Here is a 19,609-nt window from a genome sequence, read left to right as displayed (position 1 = left end):
GGGGTGTCAGACATAACACCTGTGGAACAAAATCAGCCCCTCAGTGCAATTTAATACAACCTTCCGAACTGAATTGAGTGATTTATTAAGAATAAACCATCCTTTAAATCACCAATACGATCCTCTCTAGTAAATTACATGACATATTTATACAATGTAATTAGTACCAATACATGCAGAGGAAGTCCCCTAATAAATAAAAACAAAAAAGGAATAAAAACAAAAGACACATACATACATGTACAAACAAGAATACCCTCCAAATACTATAAAACCCAATTATAAATATATCACTGCAATACTTGCATTTTAGTTATATGTTATTGAATCAATAAACAAAATCAGGTCAATAAAATATCACAATTTGGACGTGTCAGATTTTGTTCTGAAGCACACACATTTTAAACGTTATGTTGAACTCGTATGTTATTTTTGAAAACAAGATGCAATATTCTTACAAGCTAGATTTAATTAAAACCAACACTGTTTTTTGTTTTGTTTAGTTTTTTTTTTTTTTTTTTTTTTACTTCGAAATTGTTTGCAGAAACTGTCAACCAACCATTAACAAACACTCAGAAACTATACCATAAAAGGCAAAGGGTATTTATGAATCACAACTGTGATCCAACAAATGATATGCCCCATAAATTAAATTAAATAAAATAAAATACCAAGCTTCCCGTCACTAAAATGCTTGTCGTTGTGAAACTACATGCAATCAGTATTACGTTGTATACTACTCCTTTTAAGAACATATTTAACCAGCAGATAACATTATTTATTACATTTTAAAAATGGGGATAGGAAATGCACATATAAACCATTTACCAATTCTAAAAGGAAACAATTAATATTCATGGTCAGATTAAATCTAAATTCTGTATGCTGCCACAGCTTTGTCAGGATAAATGTTGGTGTTAAATAAAAAATGCTGCCCAAATTCTTGGTATTAAACAAGGTGCCGCACAAAGGGAACTTTGCAGCTTCTCTTTTTGTCATTTTAGAGTTGTAGGTAATGCAGAAAAACATTTTTATAGACTTATATATGACATGTGTCATCAAATTCCTTATTGAAGAAGTCGTTTTCTCAGATCACTTCATTATCTATCAAATATAAAGTGCCATAATGTCTCTCAAAACAAAAATACGCCTGCTTGTGAAGAAACACACTATTTACTGATTTTAAAAACATCACACAAAATACAAAAAAAGGATGAAATTCCACCAACAGAAACCTCAACACCAATGAATGAATCATCACAATGAAAAACAACATGGTAACTTCTAGATGGTAACACAATGCACCTTCAACTTGAATGTTATTCTTGGCATTTTAATATAGTTGCTGAGACATCATTTGGAGCATGTATTTTTCCTAAGAAATAACTACTGCAATGACAATGCAGTCCTGTTTTTTCTGTGCATCTGGAAATAACTGTGATGTTAAAGTGGCGGCATGTGCAATACAACTGAGCAGCGGGGACGAATGGAGGCCTGGATATAATGAAATCCCATGAGTGCGGATACATACCTCAGTGCTCCCTGCCTCAGCGCTTACTACAGGCTCTTTCACTTCCACCTCAACATTGTCCTTCATAGGGAGGGAACAGCAGTATATCGTTAACATCGTTTTCTAGACACTGAGTCTAGAAGAGCTGACTGCAATCTAAATGAGCAATGTGCTGGACCACTGCCAAGTGTGAAGCTAAAACAAAATGATCATCAGAAAGGTCAAGTGTTGTCTTCTAGCTTTAATGCAATGCTTTATATTAAACCAGATAAGGGAGTTACACATTTACCAGTTTAATTGGTTGTCATTTTCTTTGTTTCCAAAAACTTTCTATGTAAAGCCTTCAAGGCTTGATAAATAGTCTGTCATAGCTAAATCTTGTAAATAAGCTTATTTTATTTATGCATACACTGTTTGACAATGAAATTGATACCAAATAGTACTGGTCCTTCAATACATCACCTATTCAGAAAACACTTTACCTTAAGGATTGATGTAAAGGTAAACAAAAAAATGAAGCATGGTATGGATTCAGAATGATGTGCCTACTCTCACTACACTCTGCAGTAACCAATTAAAACATTAGTTGATGTACTAAATGGAATAATTATTGAAATGATGGGTCATAATTTCACTCAACAACTTTTGTCTTGACCAGCATGTGGTGTACATTAGGCATTTATTAAATCTTTACTCTAATTAGTTGTCAAAGGTCTGCTTGGATCAATTCCTTTGTATTTTGAGTTACAGTACATGTACACCAGACAGGATGAGGTAAGGACATGTTCAACTTTGTGTATGAAAGCGTTACACTTTATTATTATTATTATTATTATTATTATTATTATTATTATTATTATTAGTAGTAGTAGTAGTAGTATTATTAGTAGTAGTAGTAGTAACAATAATAATAATAATAATAATAATAATAATAATAATAATAATAATAATAATAATAATAATAATAATAAACTGGCATCTACATCAGTAACACTTTAATGTGGGCACTATAAGAGTTATTTTGTAAATCTGACTGCTTTTAATTCATTAAGACATCTTTCTTAATTCCACATACAATGAAACATGAATGTCATCCACTAACTGTAATGTATTGCCAATATATATAAATAAAAATGAGACTAAATGAAACTACCATGTTCATGTGGCTTGTAAGCAATGTGTCCATGATACAAATATAGAATCAAACCTTGGTTATCCTTGTGGTGCTCTCCTGTATGTATACTATTATTTGTTTATTAATTCATGAAAGGACATTTTGCATAAGCATAAAAAATACAGTGGTTTGCAGAAATATTCACCCCCTGCAAAGTCTTCACATTTTGTTGGCACCTCAGTGTACTCCAGAACACTTTCAAATTAGACTTTACATGTAGAATCTACACAAACTACTTCATATTGATAAAGTAAAAATGCATATAGAATATAAATAAGTAAGATTTACAGAGAAAAACAGATTCATCTCAGTTTCATAAGTATTTAACCCCTTTGTTACTGCAGCCCTAAAATCAGCAGGACAATGACCCAAAGCATAAAGTCAAAGCCACACTGGAGTGGTTGAACAAGAAGAGAATTAATGTTCTTGAGAGTCCTACTCAAAGTCCTGACTTGAATCCAATTGAAAATTTATGGCGAGACTTGAAGATTGCAGTCTATCGACGATCCCCAACAAACTTACAAGAACTGGAGCAATTTTCCCATGAAGAATGGACACAAATTTCACCATCCCACTGTGCAAAGCTGGTAAAGACCTATCCAAAAAGACTCATAGCAGTAATTGCTGCAAAAGGTGCTTTGATCAAGTACTGACTTAAGGGGCTGAATACTTATGCAACCAGTAAATTTCATTTTGTACATTTTCTTTGCAAGTTTTGCTGACATTTAACCTCCTCCTCACAAAACAGTGTTCAGTTTAACCACTACAGCTTTGAATAAAAAAGTTTCATTGAAAAACTGTGCATACATTATTTGTAATTCAACAAAATGTGACATTATTGGCAAGATGGGGAATACTTCTGCAAAACACTGTAAATAAATTAAATAAAACAAAATGTGTGAAATTATTTCTGCTCCTTTGAAGAAATGGTTTGACTAAGTCACACATTTGATTACGTCAAAACTGTGAAAATCACAAGAACATCTTTCTCTCTCAGAAACTGAAAAAAGAGGCAGGAGAAAAACTTCAGCACTTCAGCTTTATCTTGTAAAGCCCACTTGGGGATTACTGTTCCAGCATGTGTGATAAATAATTAAGAGTTTCTCTGAGTATTGGGTAGACTCTGACAGAGTTGTACTGTTTTTAAATGTGTTTAAACGGCTAGAGACCTGTGCTTAACGTCTTTTTGATAATGTCGGACTGGAAAGGGAAAATTGTAAGGACCACAAGGCGTTAATCAGCTCTTTAACTGGATGTATGCAAAATTTAAAAAATAAATGAATAAATAATACAGCAATAATGTGTTTTGAAAGAAAGCATCCAAGTCTGTGAGCTGCTGCCTGTGTATTTAATAATCGTAAACCTGTAAAGCACATATGACACAATACTCAGCCAACCTCTGCAGCATATTGTGTTTACCGGCCAGAATAAAATATACTTGCATAAACTTAGTAGCTTTTCTCCATACAAAATGAGTTTGGCATTAAAGGGTTAAACCAAGTGCCATGAAACACTTTACCTTCAAACTAACCCTCAGTTCCTAACCTTACTGTGCACCCACCCTGGAATGGCACAGCAGTGGTCTGCAGTGAAGGTCTGCAGTGAAGATTTTTAAAAACAAAGAAGGCTTGGATAAACCAAACAGGAAGCGCAATGTATAATAATGTGCAAAAACAAAATGGCGAGGCTGAGGGATGGCCCGTGGTGATGCCGATGAGATGGAGGGGCGATGATGTCTTTGGTTGACTCACCACGGCCTTCTGTGTTGCCTGCTGAGTCTCAGCTGGCAGAGTTTCCTGGGCTGGCTCAGAATCCACAACAGGAGAAACTTCTGCATCAGGCTTTTTATTAAAACAAGGGAGGTAAAATATCATTAAACAATTCACATGTAACTCAGTACAAATTATCTTTCAACCTCAATCTGACCCTGGATCCATTGAATCAGCAGCCAGCACTACATTGTGGTAACCATGGAAACATTTTCTAAACATTTTTTTCTACATGATAAGTTTTTCAATATCAAAGCATATTTTGATACTATGTTAGCCTTAAATGAAAAAAAAAAAAAAAAAAAAAAAAAGCACTGGTCTCCATTTTAAATTAGCTCAGAATTTCAAATACAAGAATGTGTGACACTAATCCTCCCAGTTTTATACATACCGCTGCCTAATGTTAGGATGCACCCAATTATTATACTGGACACACTACACCCACACCTCAGAAGTTGGCTCTGGGAATGTGAAATGTGAATAACAATCCAAATAATAAACTGAATAGCAAGCTAACTATGCTCTCACTAAGTATATTGAATGATAAGGGATTACTGTCACATCCCAAAATTGCCGTCACATCCCAAAATGACAACAACCTGCTACAATATGCTGAACGTGTAGTTCATAAAGTAACTGGCTTGAATGTGTTGGCTATACTGTAACAATAATTTAATGACTTAATTATAGTAATGAAAAACAAAGTGCATGGATAAGGAATGATCAAGTAGCAGTGCCTGGTTAGACAAAGCATGGTTACACGTGGCCAGCAAAAGTAGTAATCATTCTCAAGGTTACCAGGCAATGCAGCTCTATTATTTCATGGTGTGGCACAGTTACAGGAGGCTCTGTGCCAGGTATAGAATGGCACAGTACTAAAACAAAGATGTTCTATGTTTGAAATAAACCATGGCACAAAAACTGCATGTAATTCAATTGTGATGCAGGTTTAATCTATAGTATAACTGCATGGCTACAATCACACATTTAGCAGCACAACTGTATAGATGAGAGTATATTTACATGGTTTGGATCGTCTTGGTTGAGCCCTAATGGACCAAACAGCTGTATGCTCAGGCATACCAGTTTGTGTACTGTTTCTGTGGCATGGTTACAAGACTGTGCTACTTGTGTCCCGCCTTATAACATGAATAAACATGCCACTGGAAAGGCCTTAGTTGGTCCTACAGCACAACAAAATGGCACCAAAGCAAGGCTGATAGAGTTTTCAGTGATGAGGCCATAAAGCGTGCCTTTGCACCGAAGGAATTCATTTGTGAAGAAAGGGGAGTTATAAAAGGCAATGGGAAAAATACACTGAAAATATCTTAATAAACCCTACAGAGTTCGCAATACACACTAACAGAGCTCTTTGTCACTGAAAATGTACCAAGAAGCAGTAAAAGACAGCAGAGAAGCACTGAACCTGGACCCTGGTAATGCCCGGGCACTGTACTGGAGCGCTCAGGCACAGAGGAATTACAAGACTACAAAGCTTGCATTGCAGATCTGAAGGATTTGCTGAAGAACGAACCTAAAAACATTGCTGCCCTGAAGTTACTCCAAGATATGCAAAAGATCCTGAAGTAGTCTGTTAATGTTCAGGTTACTGGGCACATGCAACATATGCAACTACGTTTTAGATAAGATTAAAACTGATTCTGTAGTGTAAAGAATAGCCTTATAATTCAATTTCAATTGAATTTTAATGTATTTTATTTATATTCGTCTTTCATACTGTAGTATCTCAAAGTACTTTACATGTCAGTTAAAACAGAGATAAGTATAATGCAGTAAAAATGACAAAATAATAATAATAATAATAATAATAATAATAATAATAATAATAATAATAATAATAATAATAATAATAATCACAAATCTAAGTAAAACAACTGAAGGAAAAGAAAAGGATAAGAATAACAGATAAAACACAAAAATCACAGAAATAAGCATATATAATAGATACAAATAACTCAAGTTAAAAAGGCTAAACTATAAAAGAAAGTATTTAATTTAGACTTAAGAATATTGACTGACGTAGCATCTCTAATGAAAAGAGCACTGAGTTCCACAATCTGGGGGCATTATGACTAAATGCGTGTTCTCCTCTTCTTTTAAATTTAATAAAGGGGGAGCACTATACTGTACAGCTGTCTCTAACTAATGTGTCTTCATTTCGTGATTCCAGAAAAGCAATGGGGCATTAAGCTTTCAACTCCACCTGCTTCTGTACTCTACAATTGAAAGGTCAGGAGGCAGATAGAATTGTTGAAAACATCATAAAATGGAATGAAAAAAAAATCTAGATTATAATGAGCATTTTGATGTCTGTTTTTTTTTTACATTTAATGACTTCTAATCCCAATAAAATTGTTAGCCTCCATTTATCAGCTTTCTAACAATTTGTTTAAAAGTGATCCGAGGCTACCACTTTTTCTGAGAGCGGTTTCTCTTGTCTTTGGGTGACAGACTCGACTCTTCAGCAATAATTTGCTCTCAGGCTAATAGGTAGCCATTGAGAATTTAGTAAATTATACAGTAGGCAGCTGGATAAGGGGACAGGCGCAAGGATAAATGCAGGTTGCTCAAATTGAAGCAGAGGACTCACCATTGTACCGAACACACTCTGGTTGGAATCTGAGGTAAACACGGAGGTGCCCGCATCCAGCTTTGTTGTGAAAGAGAATTGAAAAGAAGAGTGAACACACAGTAATAAAACAATAAAAACATTTAACTACATTTTGACTATACCGTAAAATGAATTCCATGCATGTATGTATGCAAATGTCTATAATAGAATGTAAGCAGTGTATTCCCACTACTACTAAGAATTAGATACATCGTTCGGTCAAAATGCAATACACACTCAGTCTTTATATCTTGTGACTCGTTAATCTTATTAAAATGTGTCTGTGGACTCATTCAAGATTCATGGAGACATCTTTTTTTTGAGCCTTAATTATTTTACTTGCCACAGAAACCACTTTGGGAGTGTCAGGCTCATTGTCAGTCCTTAAAATGGGCAGAGTTACTTTAATAGCCTGTAGTGTTCACAACAAAGCATTGCTTTACCTTTCATGCACCTTGTGTTGTACTTATTGATGTGACAAGTTTTTCAACATACTGTAAACACTTATTGTTTTGATATACATAAATCAGCTGGAGACTGAAACCAAACATCGTTCAGAAATGATCCTTGTCAGTGTTCACCAAGAGAAGTAGCAACTGCCTTCTTTCCATCACTGTATCTTATGCAGCAAGATCAATGCACGCTCCAGCAGCAGAGAAGCTGTTTTTATTTTGCTGAAATTGTCATTCAGTGTTGTTGCTGGAGAGTGGCCAATTGCTGGTTTTCTTGCTGACTACAAACATATCAAAATAAGCTTATGTTGAAAATGATATCAGCACAATGCATCCAACATAGAATAGGGCAAAGGACAACTTCATCTTCCAGTAGCCTTTGGAACTGGTTATTTCCTGTCTCTTGTGAGACACTGGATTACATGACACTCCCATGATTCCAAACCAGGAATCAGAGATACTGGCTTAGAGCCAACATGAACTCATTTTAAATCTATAAGGTGCTCAGCTGTATAGAAGGGCGGCAGCGGTGCTTGTGAACAGGGGTGATTTCCTGAACAAGTCTCAAGATATGTAAATGATCAGTGCATACACTGCTGTGGATATTACTGAAATACAAGCTTCTAATATGCATTTTAACTTTTAGTTTTAATGTTGTTTACCAAACGTTTAACAATACAATGACCAGAAACAACTATGTTTGAATATCACACAACAGTCTTGCTTTTAAATTAAATACATATTCCCAATTGACTAGTGTTGTTGATCCTTTTTTTCTAAACACTCACCAGCTCTTAAATGTAACATGACTTTTTAAATACAGTATTTATACACTAGCAGTTGATACGGTACACTACAAAATTGTGATATGAAATGTCATTTTTGTACATATGTTTTCAAATATGTTTCACAATGACTGTTAAAGGATAATGGTTCATATTTAGCTTTATAATATCAACAATAAGCCAAATACACATCAGTATTTGGATGAATCATTCACAAACGTTTGATAGTTATGGTAATACAAGAGGAATCCAGTTCTACAAAAACCAAGGAGACGCAGTCATTGCGTTTGTTACACAATTTCTCTCTGTGGAAGCATGTGGCATGTGTGTATTTTACTCAATGTAGCATTGCCTAACTAAACCTTTCTGGAATGGTTGCTTCACTGTTATTACAGTTACATTTTCCTTTATGTTTCTTTACATTAGGTACACAAGTTCATCTTTTCTTGCCAACTACTGCAGTTGTTTAATGCTGGACAGTATATTTTCTCAATACTAACCAGCCTATGTTCTAAGTACACATGGTCTTATAATAATGTTGTTAGTAAAGACCCATGGAGTTCAACTATGCAAGGAGAAATTAATCACATTAGGGTTAGTGTTAGTATCACTATTTCTGTAAACAGTATGCTTACAAGACCATACAGCCAATAACCAGTATAGAGAATAAAAAATAAAGAGCTTTGTATATGGAATGTATTACACTAGTAGTCCTCAACTGACAACACCAACAATATTTGCTGATTTAGAATTAGAAATTTGAGCAATGTTTTACGAAATCTGTCTCATCATGTACAGTAATTATACAAAATCAGGAGAACCTTCCAATAGTTTTTCACGAAATTCCAATAAGCCTAAGATGGTGTCTCCAAGGAACTTCCACAAATTTACAATTGGTCCCATGAACCACCATAGTTATCATGGTGTACTGTCATGAGAGATAACCCTACTGGACCACAAAATGTAATTTCACTCATTCACGTCCGGCCTGGATTAGAACCGGTAGATTAGACATCAGTTCTTACTAAAAGGAAAGCCAATGGTGGCATCCAGCATTTTCCATATAGAAAGGGACCACAGAAGGCAACCCCAGTGCTCGACGGATAGTCCAGTCTAGGTTCCATGTCCTCTATTTTGTGTGTAAACCTAATAGAGCTACAAAGTCTTATTCGTAGATTCATGATCACCCATATTCAGTCTTGAATGACCATCGGTGAAGAGAGTTGCCATCTCTGTCCCCTGGCAACTCATGCTTAACAGCCTAGTAATATTCAGAAATGTGCAGATTAGTCGTAAAATCTAAGGTTTTTGCATGGCTGTTTACCTGAGAGAATCCATTAAAAGCATTGTCAGACACCTACATTGAATCAGAGAAAAACAAATTATTAAGCTACAGATTTACGGCTCCTCCAATGTGTCGCATTTGTATAACAATGGTGATATTTAATGACAAAGTTTTAAATAAATAAACCAAGAGCAAAACAAATGGAGAAAGGGAAATGAGACTGGGTACTGAAAGCGGGATAGGGGCTTGATGTCATAAAACACTAGGTTCTGTGTTACATATTGGGAAAGAGGGATGTTTCTCTTTACTATTCTATGCTATACACCGGGCTAAGGTTAAGTACCTCTTCCTTCTCAGCATCTATTTCCTGGTATAATGTTCCATATCTCTGGTTTGCAACCTCATCTTCTGATAAGTCAGAGCTGTTGTTTTCGTTATCTTTAGGACTCTCGATGCTAGTGTTCCTGGAGTTCCCCATTTGAAAGTGACCCTTTGGTTTGGCCAGATCTTTGACCATCTCTACCAGATTGTTATTTTCTTCTTCCCCAACCACATTTTGGCTTGTAAAAGAGCTATTTTTCTGGTCCCCATCTGTTAAAATGGTACCACCCCATTCAGTTCCAAAGTCCCCCAAACCGCCAGTGGGCCAAAACCCACTGCTGTCACTGATCTCCTGCCAGGGGTTATTGTTGCTTCCTTCTGTATCATCAGATGCCCCAGGAAATGCTGGCCACTGGTCAAAGCCATTGGCCTGAACTTCTGGGGGACAGGAAACCCCACAATCATCATTGCTTACCATTGGCTCCCAATTTTCTGGCCAGATCTGACTCTTATCTGCTCCCCATGCATCAGAACCGCAGCCATCTCCTTTTTCTTCTATAGTTTCTGGGCAAGGAGGCCACTCTGCCTGAACAACAGCCCATATGCGGTTAGTGTCTTGCATTTGGAGTGCACTCTCTGAACTGGGTTCAAGGGCAACCTCCTTCTGAAAGTGATCGATCAGGCTCTGATTCTGTTCTGTTTGTCCTAAAATGCTGCACTCATCCTCAAACTTGGTGTCACTGAAGTTATGTATTTCTGTTTCCATGTTCCAGTCCACCACCGTAGACACAGACACAAAGCCCACATTACCTGCTACTTCTGCTCCCAGGTTCTCAGGTTCTTCATCGGAAGTACCAACTTGACACGTACTATCCCATTGTTTCAGGCTCTCTTTGCTCTGACTCTCGTCAACACCCCCTATAAATGCTTCAAGGCCAGTATCTTCACTTTCTACCGTATTTATACATTGAGCCTCAATAAACTCGTCATCCATTTGGTCCCCCTCCTCAATCTGCCCTTTACTATCCACCTCTGTCCACCCAGAATTTATTATATATTTGCCTTCATTCTCAACTCCTTCTAAAGGTCTATCATCAGGATACTGTTCATCTGCACTGTCCACACAACCAAAGTCTTGCCCTAGCCCTATCAGGGTTTCGTCCTGTATCTCCTGTCCATATTCATCAGTAAATACTATCCCTGGCATTTTGAGCTCAGTAATTGTTTTTTCTTCTATCCAACCTGCCTCGCTGTTCTCTGAAAATTCATCACTCTTCTCTCCTAGACGTTCTACCCCATCCTCTGTACTCAAAACACCTGCCATCAAACCGTCGCCCAGAGCACAGGGATCACTGTCGAGGGCCTGTTCTTGCCACTGATCGGTTTCCCAGGTCCTAACCTCTGCATCTGCAGTATCTGCCTGCTCCTCCAGAGGTGCTTCCTGCCAGCTGTCTGCTGGGGGCCACTCCTGTCCCTCTACAGGATTCCCAAGGTCCGAACATAACTGGTGAACTTCATCCACAGTCCCTCCTTGCTCTCCTTGGGAAGAAAACTGCTCAGAGTCTCTGTTAGCTGTCATTTCCTGACTGACACTAGAGGTGCTGAAGTCTAAGCCCCAGCTTGATGCTAAGCCATCGCTTGAACCCTGGTCAGAATATGATCGGGTAATGTCTTCTGCATTGTGACTTTGAGTGCTGTCATCCACAGAGAGGTTACAGAGAGAGAGACTTTTTGAAAAGTCAGGCTTTAGATAAGACAGATAAGTAAAGAAAGAACAAAAATGACTTAAAATGAGAAAGAAACAAAAACCAGAAATAAAATAGAAAAAAAGCAGAGCTAAAATGATTACATTACAGCTAAAAATGAGAAGCATTAGAGAAAATGAAATGTACAGATTTATACTGCAGTAAGAGTACATAGCAGTCGAGACTAGGGAAGCTTTTATTAACAATACAAGCATAGTTAATTGACTGCAAAGTGAAATGTTTGCAGAATGAATACCAAAATTTATTATTCTGATTATTTGATCTAAACCAGGCAAATCTTTCTGTTGATTACTTACTGGCTGTGCTGGCCCTGCGCTTGCCTAAAAAGAAACATAAATATACACATTTTCATAAATACTTCTTAAACTATTGCAAAATAAATTAAATCCATCTCCTGTTAAGCCTTTATTTAAGCAGGACCATTTGCAGGACCATTTATTTTCTATCAAGTCCCAATGGTATACATCAAAAGGCTATTTAGTCTGTGATAACAGTATTGCAGGTTAACACTGATTAGCTTAATAACTAGAAATAGAAAATAAAACATTTGATAACATGAGGCAAAATATTTTCATAATTGTTTTGCAACCTATTCTTGTTATAACTTTGCTGCAGAGGAAATTGAGTCACTGTAAAACCAGTTAATGCAGCATACTTTCAAATCTCAAAATAAAAATTAAAAAAAAAAATGTCAGAACGAGAAACTCTTACCGTCCACAAATCCCATGGTAATGCCTGTAAAAGTAAAACATAACTTACATAGTATAGAAAAAACAAAATCTAAAAACTCAATATCGTACTGTGCGTGGCTATTTTACTCTTACCATCAGTATGCAAGCACGGTCACTCAAAAGTAAATTCCCAGTTATCGAGTATATTTATTCAATGTGTGCTTTTTTTCTTTTTTAACAAACGGTTTGTACTACTGTTGGCTACACTTTAATGGGCCCCATTAACCAAGTATATTTCTCATGTGCATTTATTATCACCTATAGTATATTCATTCTAATTCAAATTCAGAATGCTTGGAATTATCCTTTTAGAATAAAGATTGCAAAGATGCCCAAAAGAAAAAAAAAAAAAATCAAGGTTAGGAACCAGAAGAAAATGATGGCACTTTTGAGTAAAAAGGCTTTGTACGATTCCACCAAAATGTGCACTTATTATTGCAGTGGTTTACTAAAACCACACCCATATTTAAGAAAACAACAATCTGTAAATAAATGCTGCTTAACCAGGTATTTTAGAAACCAGGTTTCTGTAAGAGAAGTAGCAGTTTGCTTTAAAAAGTCATTGCTCCACTAGTTGCAGCAAATAAAGTATACATACCCCAACTCAGCTGAGCAATTCCTGAATAGTGGTTTAGAGTTGTCACAATAATTACAGGCTTCCAAAGAATTATTCTAATATACTAACAGTAGTTATGATACTTAATGTTATTGCTATATTTCTTCAGAGTGTGCATACCACAATAACCCCAAAAGGGGTAACTAGACGTGTTTGTATGGGGTTCTTACTTGCTGCAAAAGTCCTGACTTGATTATTTCTACTGTTCAAACACCCTAAATCAACTTTGTTTCGACATCTGATGTAGCCAGAGATGCACTCACTTAGACTATGATATTACTGTACATTACACATCCATTAGTGAAGTATAAAGGGAACCTGAGAACTGGGGGACTGAGTCTTCCCTATCGGTGTTGTTGCATCTGGTTTAAAGGGGTCGAAATCCAGATCCAGTAAAGACTCCTCTTTCACAGCCCATGGTCCTTCATTCTGCAAGAAAACAGAAAACATGGGCCTTGTAAATTCAGCCACTGCTTACTGAAGTTTGTCTCTTAATTATTGACTGTAAACATATGTTAAAAGCCAGGTAAGGTTACATATTACTGATTGATTGCACAAGATTTGACAAGAGGGGCCCTGGTGAAAGGTATACCTTCATGACAAAATGATGATGACAACTGAGCTACATTCCCAGCAGTCACACACATACTAAGATGGTTGCGGATTTCAGCCAAAATCAACTTGAGGTAGTTTATTGGAAGAAGCCGCCTAAAGGGAGTGAGGTGATGAAGGGAGGAAGGTTGAAGCAAAACCAAATTTGATAATGTGTGATACGGAGCTTAACCCCACACTATAGCATTTTTCAGAATTTAGAATGAGGAGATGCTTCAGAAAGCTTCTGTTAATAGGTGCTAATAAACAGCCTGCTTGGCATAATCAGTGACAAGTGTGTGGAACACATTGCTGTTTTTGACCAAGTATGCAGAGAGCCAATTGAGTATTTAGAAAAATTCACAATTCAGTATGAAAGCCTATAGCCAGTATGTTCTGTCCATGTCTGATCAAAGGATCCATGTCGTTGCAGCTCTCATATCCCGTTGAATCTCTGTGGCACATCACTTGTCAGTGAAAAATCCACTTCCAGGTATCAGTGCTAGTCAACCTCATAAAGTGGATTTCTACTGTCAGGCTCTGTGCTGTGTAAGAGTACAGCAACTTTATCTTACATTAAATTCCTTTCCAACCCCTTTTAGTTCATTTATATTATTATTTTGTTAATCATTATTGGATTAGTTCAAGATGTTTCATTTGCATATAAGAAGTCAAGGAATATTGACAGGTATAATGACTGTGTTGATCACACAGTTGAATAAACTGTGGAGAGAGCATGATATACTGCAGGTAATATAGTGTACAACACATAACATTTTAATTAGGGTTTAATCTCTATTTGATTTTATAGGCAAAAACATACTTAAGAGAGCATTGTGTTAATGTCTTTAAGAGCACTGTTTGGTTACTTCTAGCTTTATCAGGTTTAATGTCTTTAATGAGCACTGTTTGGTTACTTCTGAAATAGTCCTGTCTGAACAATTAACTATACTGTCTCCAAAACTCGGTCTCGCTTTTTTGTTTCTTCAAATGGCCATTCTTAGCCAGAGCGAAAAAAAAAGTGTCATGTAAGAACCCTTTAACCTTTTTAACAGTGAGACACATAAAGTGTGTGTGTATATATATATCTATATATATAATATATATATATATATATTATAAACTTATGTGTTACTTGAACACTGTGTGGTCTGTGAAATGTGGTCAGTTGTAGGTGTGTGGTACTGCTCGCACATCAGTATACAAACTGAGTTACTGTTGTATTAAGGCATATACAGAACAGAAATACAAAGAGATTCCCCTGGGAGAAGCAAATATATCGGTAATATCTCAGTCTACTTGGAATTCCAGCTTGAAACACAAATTGCTGTGTCTTCTTTTGTCTGAGGAGATGAGTTTATTGTGTTGCTGAGAATAAGAATGCAGGACCCTTCAGAACCACTGTACAGTATAATGCAGCACCACTATTCTATTCACAATTGATATGAGTGAGTAAACAGCAGTGTTAGCATCTATTGAATGATAATTTAAAAATATATTAACTGCGGTACAGTACTCATCTTTCAGACCACAATTAGTTGGTTAAAAACACAATCACAGCTTTTTTTTTTTTTTTTTTTTTTTAAATAGACTGTCTAAAAATAATCTTTTAAAAAATGAATCACACACTTGGAAAGTGCTTAAATAGCATCAGTAGTTAATATTATGATTGGGCTATAGACTGATCTGAAAGAGTTACCAGTTGGACATTTTTAAAGTCACAGGTAGTCTTCACATTTTTAAAGTCACAGGCAGTCTTCACATTTTTAAAGTCACAGGTAGTCTTCACATTTTTAAAGTCACAGGCAGTCTTCACATTTTTAAAGTCACAGGCAGTCTTCACATTTTTAAAGTCACAGGCAGTCTTCACATTTTTAAAGTCACAGGCAGTCTTCACATTTTTAAAGTCACACAGTCTTCACATTTTTAAAGTCACAGGTAGTCTTCACATTTTTAAAGTCACAGGCAGTCTTCACATTTTTAAAGTCACAGGTAGTCTTCACATTTTTAAAGTCACAGGCAGTCTTCACATTTTTAAAGTCACAGGCAGTCTTCACATTTTTAAAGTCACAGGCAGTCTTCACATTTTTAAAGTCACAGGTAGTCTTCACATTTTTAAAGTCACAGGCAGTCTTCACATTTTTAAAGTCACAGGCAGTCTTCACATTTTTAAAGTCACAGGTAGTCTTCACATTTTTAAAGTCACAGGTAGTCTTCACATTTTTAAAGTCACAGGCAGTCTTCACATTTTTAAAGTCACAGGTAGTCTTCACATTTTTAAAGTCACAGGTAGCAGAGTTATTTTTGACTGGATCTGCAGCTACAATAAATTGATTAAAGAAAATCATATTGTTTCTTTAGCATTTACTTTCTAAATATGGCTTATCTAAGTTTGGCACCCTCTCCTTCACCCTCTCATGTTTTATATTCAGATTGTGATCCAACCCATTTTAATTGGTCCCCTGCTGGCTAGCAGATCTCAATCTCTCCAATTCGCACCGATGGTGGAAGATACCCAATGAGCGCCCAATGCAAAAGACTTGAGAGGCAGGTTTTAAATCTCTGATAGTAGAAGAAACATACCGTGTATATGCTCAACTTCAATACTGCGAGCGTATTATACTGTCATGTAAAAATAGTTATTATACTTGACACATGCGGGTGATCTTTGATTATTATTGTGTAATAAGACATGTAGTTTATAGACTGTCGCTGGAATTGACAAGGCACCCCGGTTTCATATTACAGTGGTATTCAATTATTCAATTACATTCACTGGAGGACAAGACAAGGCAATGTCCAAAACTTGGGGGCCCCGCCACCCCCCGGGTGCCCAGGGTCCCACGAGTGACACTGTGCGCGGGGGGGGGGGGGGTAACCACTTGCAATGGGGGGATTTCTGATTGCCATTTAATAATAAAAATACAAAGCAAGTATATTTATCACTGTAATGGTATTAATGCTGTGTGCTATTAATCTTAATTTTATTAAAACTAGGAAATTAAAATGGCCATCTAAATTTCTTTCTTTTTGTGTACAATTGCTCACTCCATCTTTGCTTTCGAAAAAAAATGACTGTGCAGCAAGCATGCAAGTTAAGTAATGAAAGCACGTCAATCAGTGGCGGTATCATGGCAAATTTGCCAGGGCAGCGGCGCCAGACTTTCCATGATGAGGTGGAAGGGGGGGCTGAACGCAAAATCGAGGGGGCTACAACCCACTTTGTGCGGCATGCATAAAATACATTTTAATCATTTTCCGTGTCAGAAGTGGACCAGGGTGAACAGCAAGCATTTAAACAGCCACCTTAAGGAAAGACAGAAGTTAAATAACAATAAGAGTACACTGTAAAAACTATTCACTGTTTGGTTCTGGAGTGCACTGACGCGAATGGGAATGAACGGGAATATAATGTCTTTGACGATCTCAGTCAAGCAATCCACAGTGGAAATGATGGTGCGATCTGCCACTGCAAACGCCAGTTTAAATTCTGCCCTTCTCTTTTTGTCGCTAAACTCCAACACAGGTGTTACTTGGAAGCAGTTATTGTATTCAAGGCAGGATGTGGAATAGCATTGTTAACATGCTTCGTTGTTTTTGCATGTCATTATGGTGGGCTCTGTTGAGACTGCTATATTTACAGCAGCCTTTGGCTGTGTCTCTTGGATCAGCAATTAGCAATCGTAAAAAAGAAGACTTTATTAAGCTATTTACTTTCAACGTTTAAAGATGAGTTCTCTTAAATTATTTATTTTCTAATACAATGGAATCTGAAAAATATCAGCATGAATAAAAAGCTTATTTTTTATCTGAAAATAAGCCATTAATAAGGGAGTTACTCTTAATCATGCAAAATTGTATTTTCTTTTATTGACAGTAAACAAGTAGCTTTCTAATATGCCAGTATTCAATATTTCCTTTTTTAAGGGTTAGTTAATATAACTTTATTTTTTTTTTTAGGGTTGCTGCTTTTATTTGTTTTTCATCCCCACGTTTTCTTTCCATTTAAGAATTCGATTGATCCCTGCTAGCCATTGGGTAGTAAAACTGGTTTAATTTATTCTACATGTTTTGGTACATGCAGAGTGAAGAAACTGCATGCAACAAGGGTGCAACATTTTAATAAGCAATTAATCTATCATTTCAAACAGAATAAATGCAGGACACACTTTATTACAATCACGTCATAATTCCATTAACATTAATATAGACTAGTCACTTCTTAAAATGTTGCACTGCCGTTTTAGCGTTCATTCTGCATTTAATGAGAAAGTAAAGAAAACTGGTGATTTTACTATTATTATTACAATATACATTTTATGACAGCTTTGTCTCACTAGTAACATCTCATAACAGTGCTTTTAATCTGCAATCATAATATATCTGCTTACATGTATTGAAACACAGTTTAAAGGCACGTTTATGTTACTGTAATAAATAACATCTTGCTAGTTAGGTTTGCCAATACAAAATGTAGATAAACTGGCCAAATGAAAAGTAACAAACTCCAGTCTCACATATTACAGTGTGCACACTGCTGTCTTACATATAGGCAGTGCACATTGCAGTCTCAAATATATGCATTGCACACTGCTGTCTCACATATAGACATTGTGCACAATGCAGTCTCACATATAGGCAGTGCACACTGCAGTGTTACATATAGGCAGTGCACACTGCAGTCTCACATATAGACAGTGTGCACACTGCAGTCTCACATATAGACAGTGCGCACACTGCAATATCACATATAGACAGTGCACACACTGCAGTCTCACATATACATTGAAACGGCCAAAGCAAAACCTACCTGAGTGTCTACCGATCGGGCCAAAATGATCAACTGGCCGTATCTTCTGATACTAACAGTTTCAATAAGGTTTAAACAAATCTCAATTGAAATGTAGTTTTTTCATTGTAGTGATGAGATACATTAAAGCCAGCGTGCTACTGGCATGTGTTAGTACAGTATTAAGAGTAGCAGATGAACAGCCAGCTGCTCTTGTCATATCTAATGAATGTGTGTGGTCGAGCTCACCCTTAAAGACTGCATCTCGTTCCCAGGAAGGATTTATGTTTTTAATATACTGTATTTTGGCCACGACTTCGGCATATTTCCTTTGAGGGATCTGAGGGATTTCTATTCATCACTCAATTTTTTCCCACAGAAAAAAAAAAAAAACAGTCCTATTGGTAGATACTTGACAGGGCTGGGTTTGGAGCCAGGGGGCTTTGTGTGTGTGTGTGTGTGTGTGTGTGTGTGTGTGTGTGTGTGTGTGTGTGTGTGTGTGTGTGTGTGTGTGTGTGTGTGCGTGTGCGTGTGTGTGTGATCTTACTCTGATTCGATGTGTTATGTTAATCATGGCAGAGATTTAATGTTAAAAAAATTAAAAAAAACAAACAAACAAAAAAAAAAAACAGTAGAATTTTGCTAAAAATGCCCAAAAATATAGTATCATTTTCTCCCACAAAACATAATAAAAACAACTGGCCTGAAAAACCACCCAGTTGTTAGCATTTCTATTCACACCCGACAGGCCAATTAAAGAACACTGTCCTATTAGTTTTACTGACTGGTTTCATGGTGTAGGTGACATTTACTGTGTTGTAAATAATGTAAAACTAGAAAAATGAGGTACATTTATGCTTCAATTGTGTCAACAACAACTAAAAACATGAAAAACTTAACAAAATACAGTGTGTCATTTAGAAAGGGGTTTTAAAACAGTTACTGAGCACAAAGAAGCTTTGGCGAGGAAGACACTGTAGTAACATTAATAGAAGAGGCATCTCAGAGATGGCATAGGTAAAGACAGCTCATCCGCAGAGGTTTAGAGCTTGCTTTTACATCCTAATATATGTATCACTTCTGGTCTTGGTGCAAAAGCTCTTGAAATAGTAAACCCCCTATAAACATACACTATTGCTAATCTCCACAGTATCTTTGCATTCAAATCATATGGCCATGGTTACGTAT

General features: G+C 36.5%; 1 protein-coding gene across 6 annotated transcripts in view; it reads right to left on the bottom strand.

The window, feature by feature from the left end:
- amph (amphiphysin) overlaps positions 1-19,609 on the bottom strand; it is a 71,105-nt gene that overhangs the window by 9,874 nt on the left and 41,622 nt on the right. For 3 of the 6 annotated variants that reach the window (XM_041244527.1, XM_041244530.1, XM_041244528.1), the window contains exons 12-18: positions 13,360-13,470; positions 12,406-12,429; positions 11,991-12,014; positions 9,647-9,679; positions 7,065-7,124; positions 4,436-4,525; positions 1,532-1,591 (exon numbers count right to left, since the gene is read on the bottom strand). In XM_041244527.1, the coding sequence (XP_041100461.1) occupies positions 1,532-1,591; positions 4,436-4,525; positions 7,065-7,124; positions 9,647-9,679; positions 11,991-12,014; positions 12,406-12,429; positions 13,360-13,470 (402 nt within the window). The remainder of the gene's footprint in view (positions 1-1,531; positions 1,592-4,435; positions 4,526-7,064; positions 7,125-9,646; positions 9,680-11,990; positions 12,015-12,405; positions 12,430-13,359; positions 13,471-19,609) is intronic. The other 3 variants (XM_041244531.1, XM_041244532.1, XM_041244533.1) reach the window with 3 other exon arrangements.

Source organism: Polyodon spathula, chromosome 3 (genome assembly GCF_017654505.1).
Source record: "Polyodon spathula isolate WHYD16114869_AA chromosome 3, ASM1765450v1, whole genome shotgun sequence".
NCBI classification, from domain to species: domain Eukaryota; kingdom Metazoa; phylum Chordata; class Actinopteri; order Acipenseriformes; family Polyodontidae; genus Polyodon; species Polyodon spathula.
Note: the sequence above shows the minus strand (reverse complement) of the source record. Positions and strands in the feature narration are given on the sequence as shown.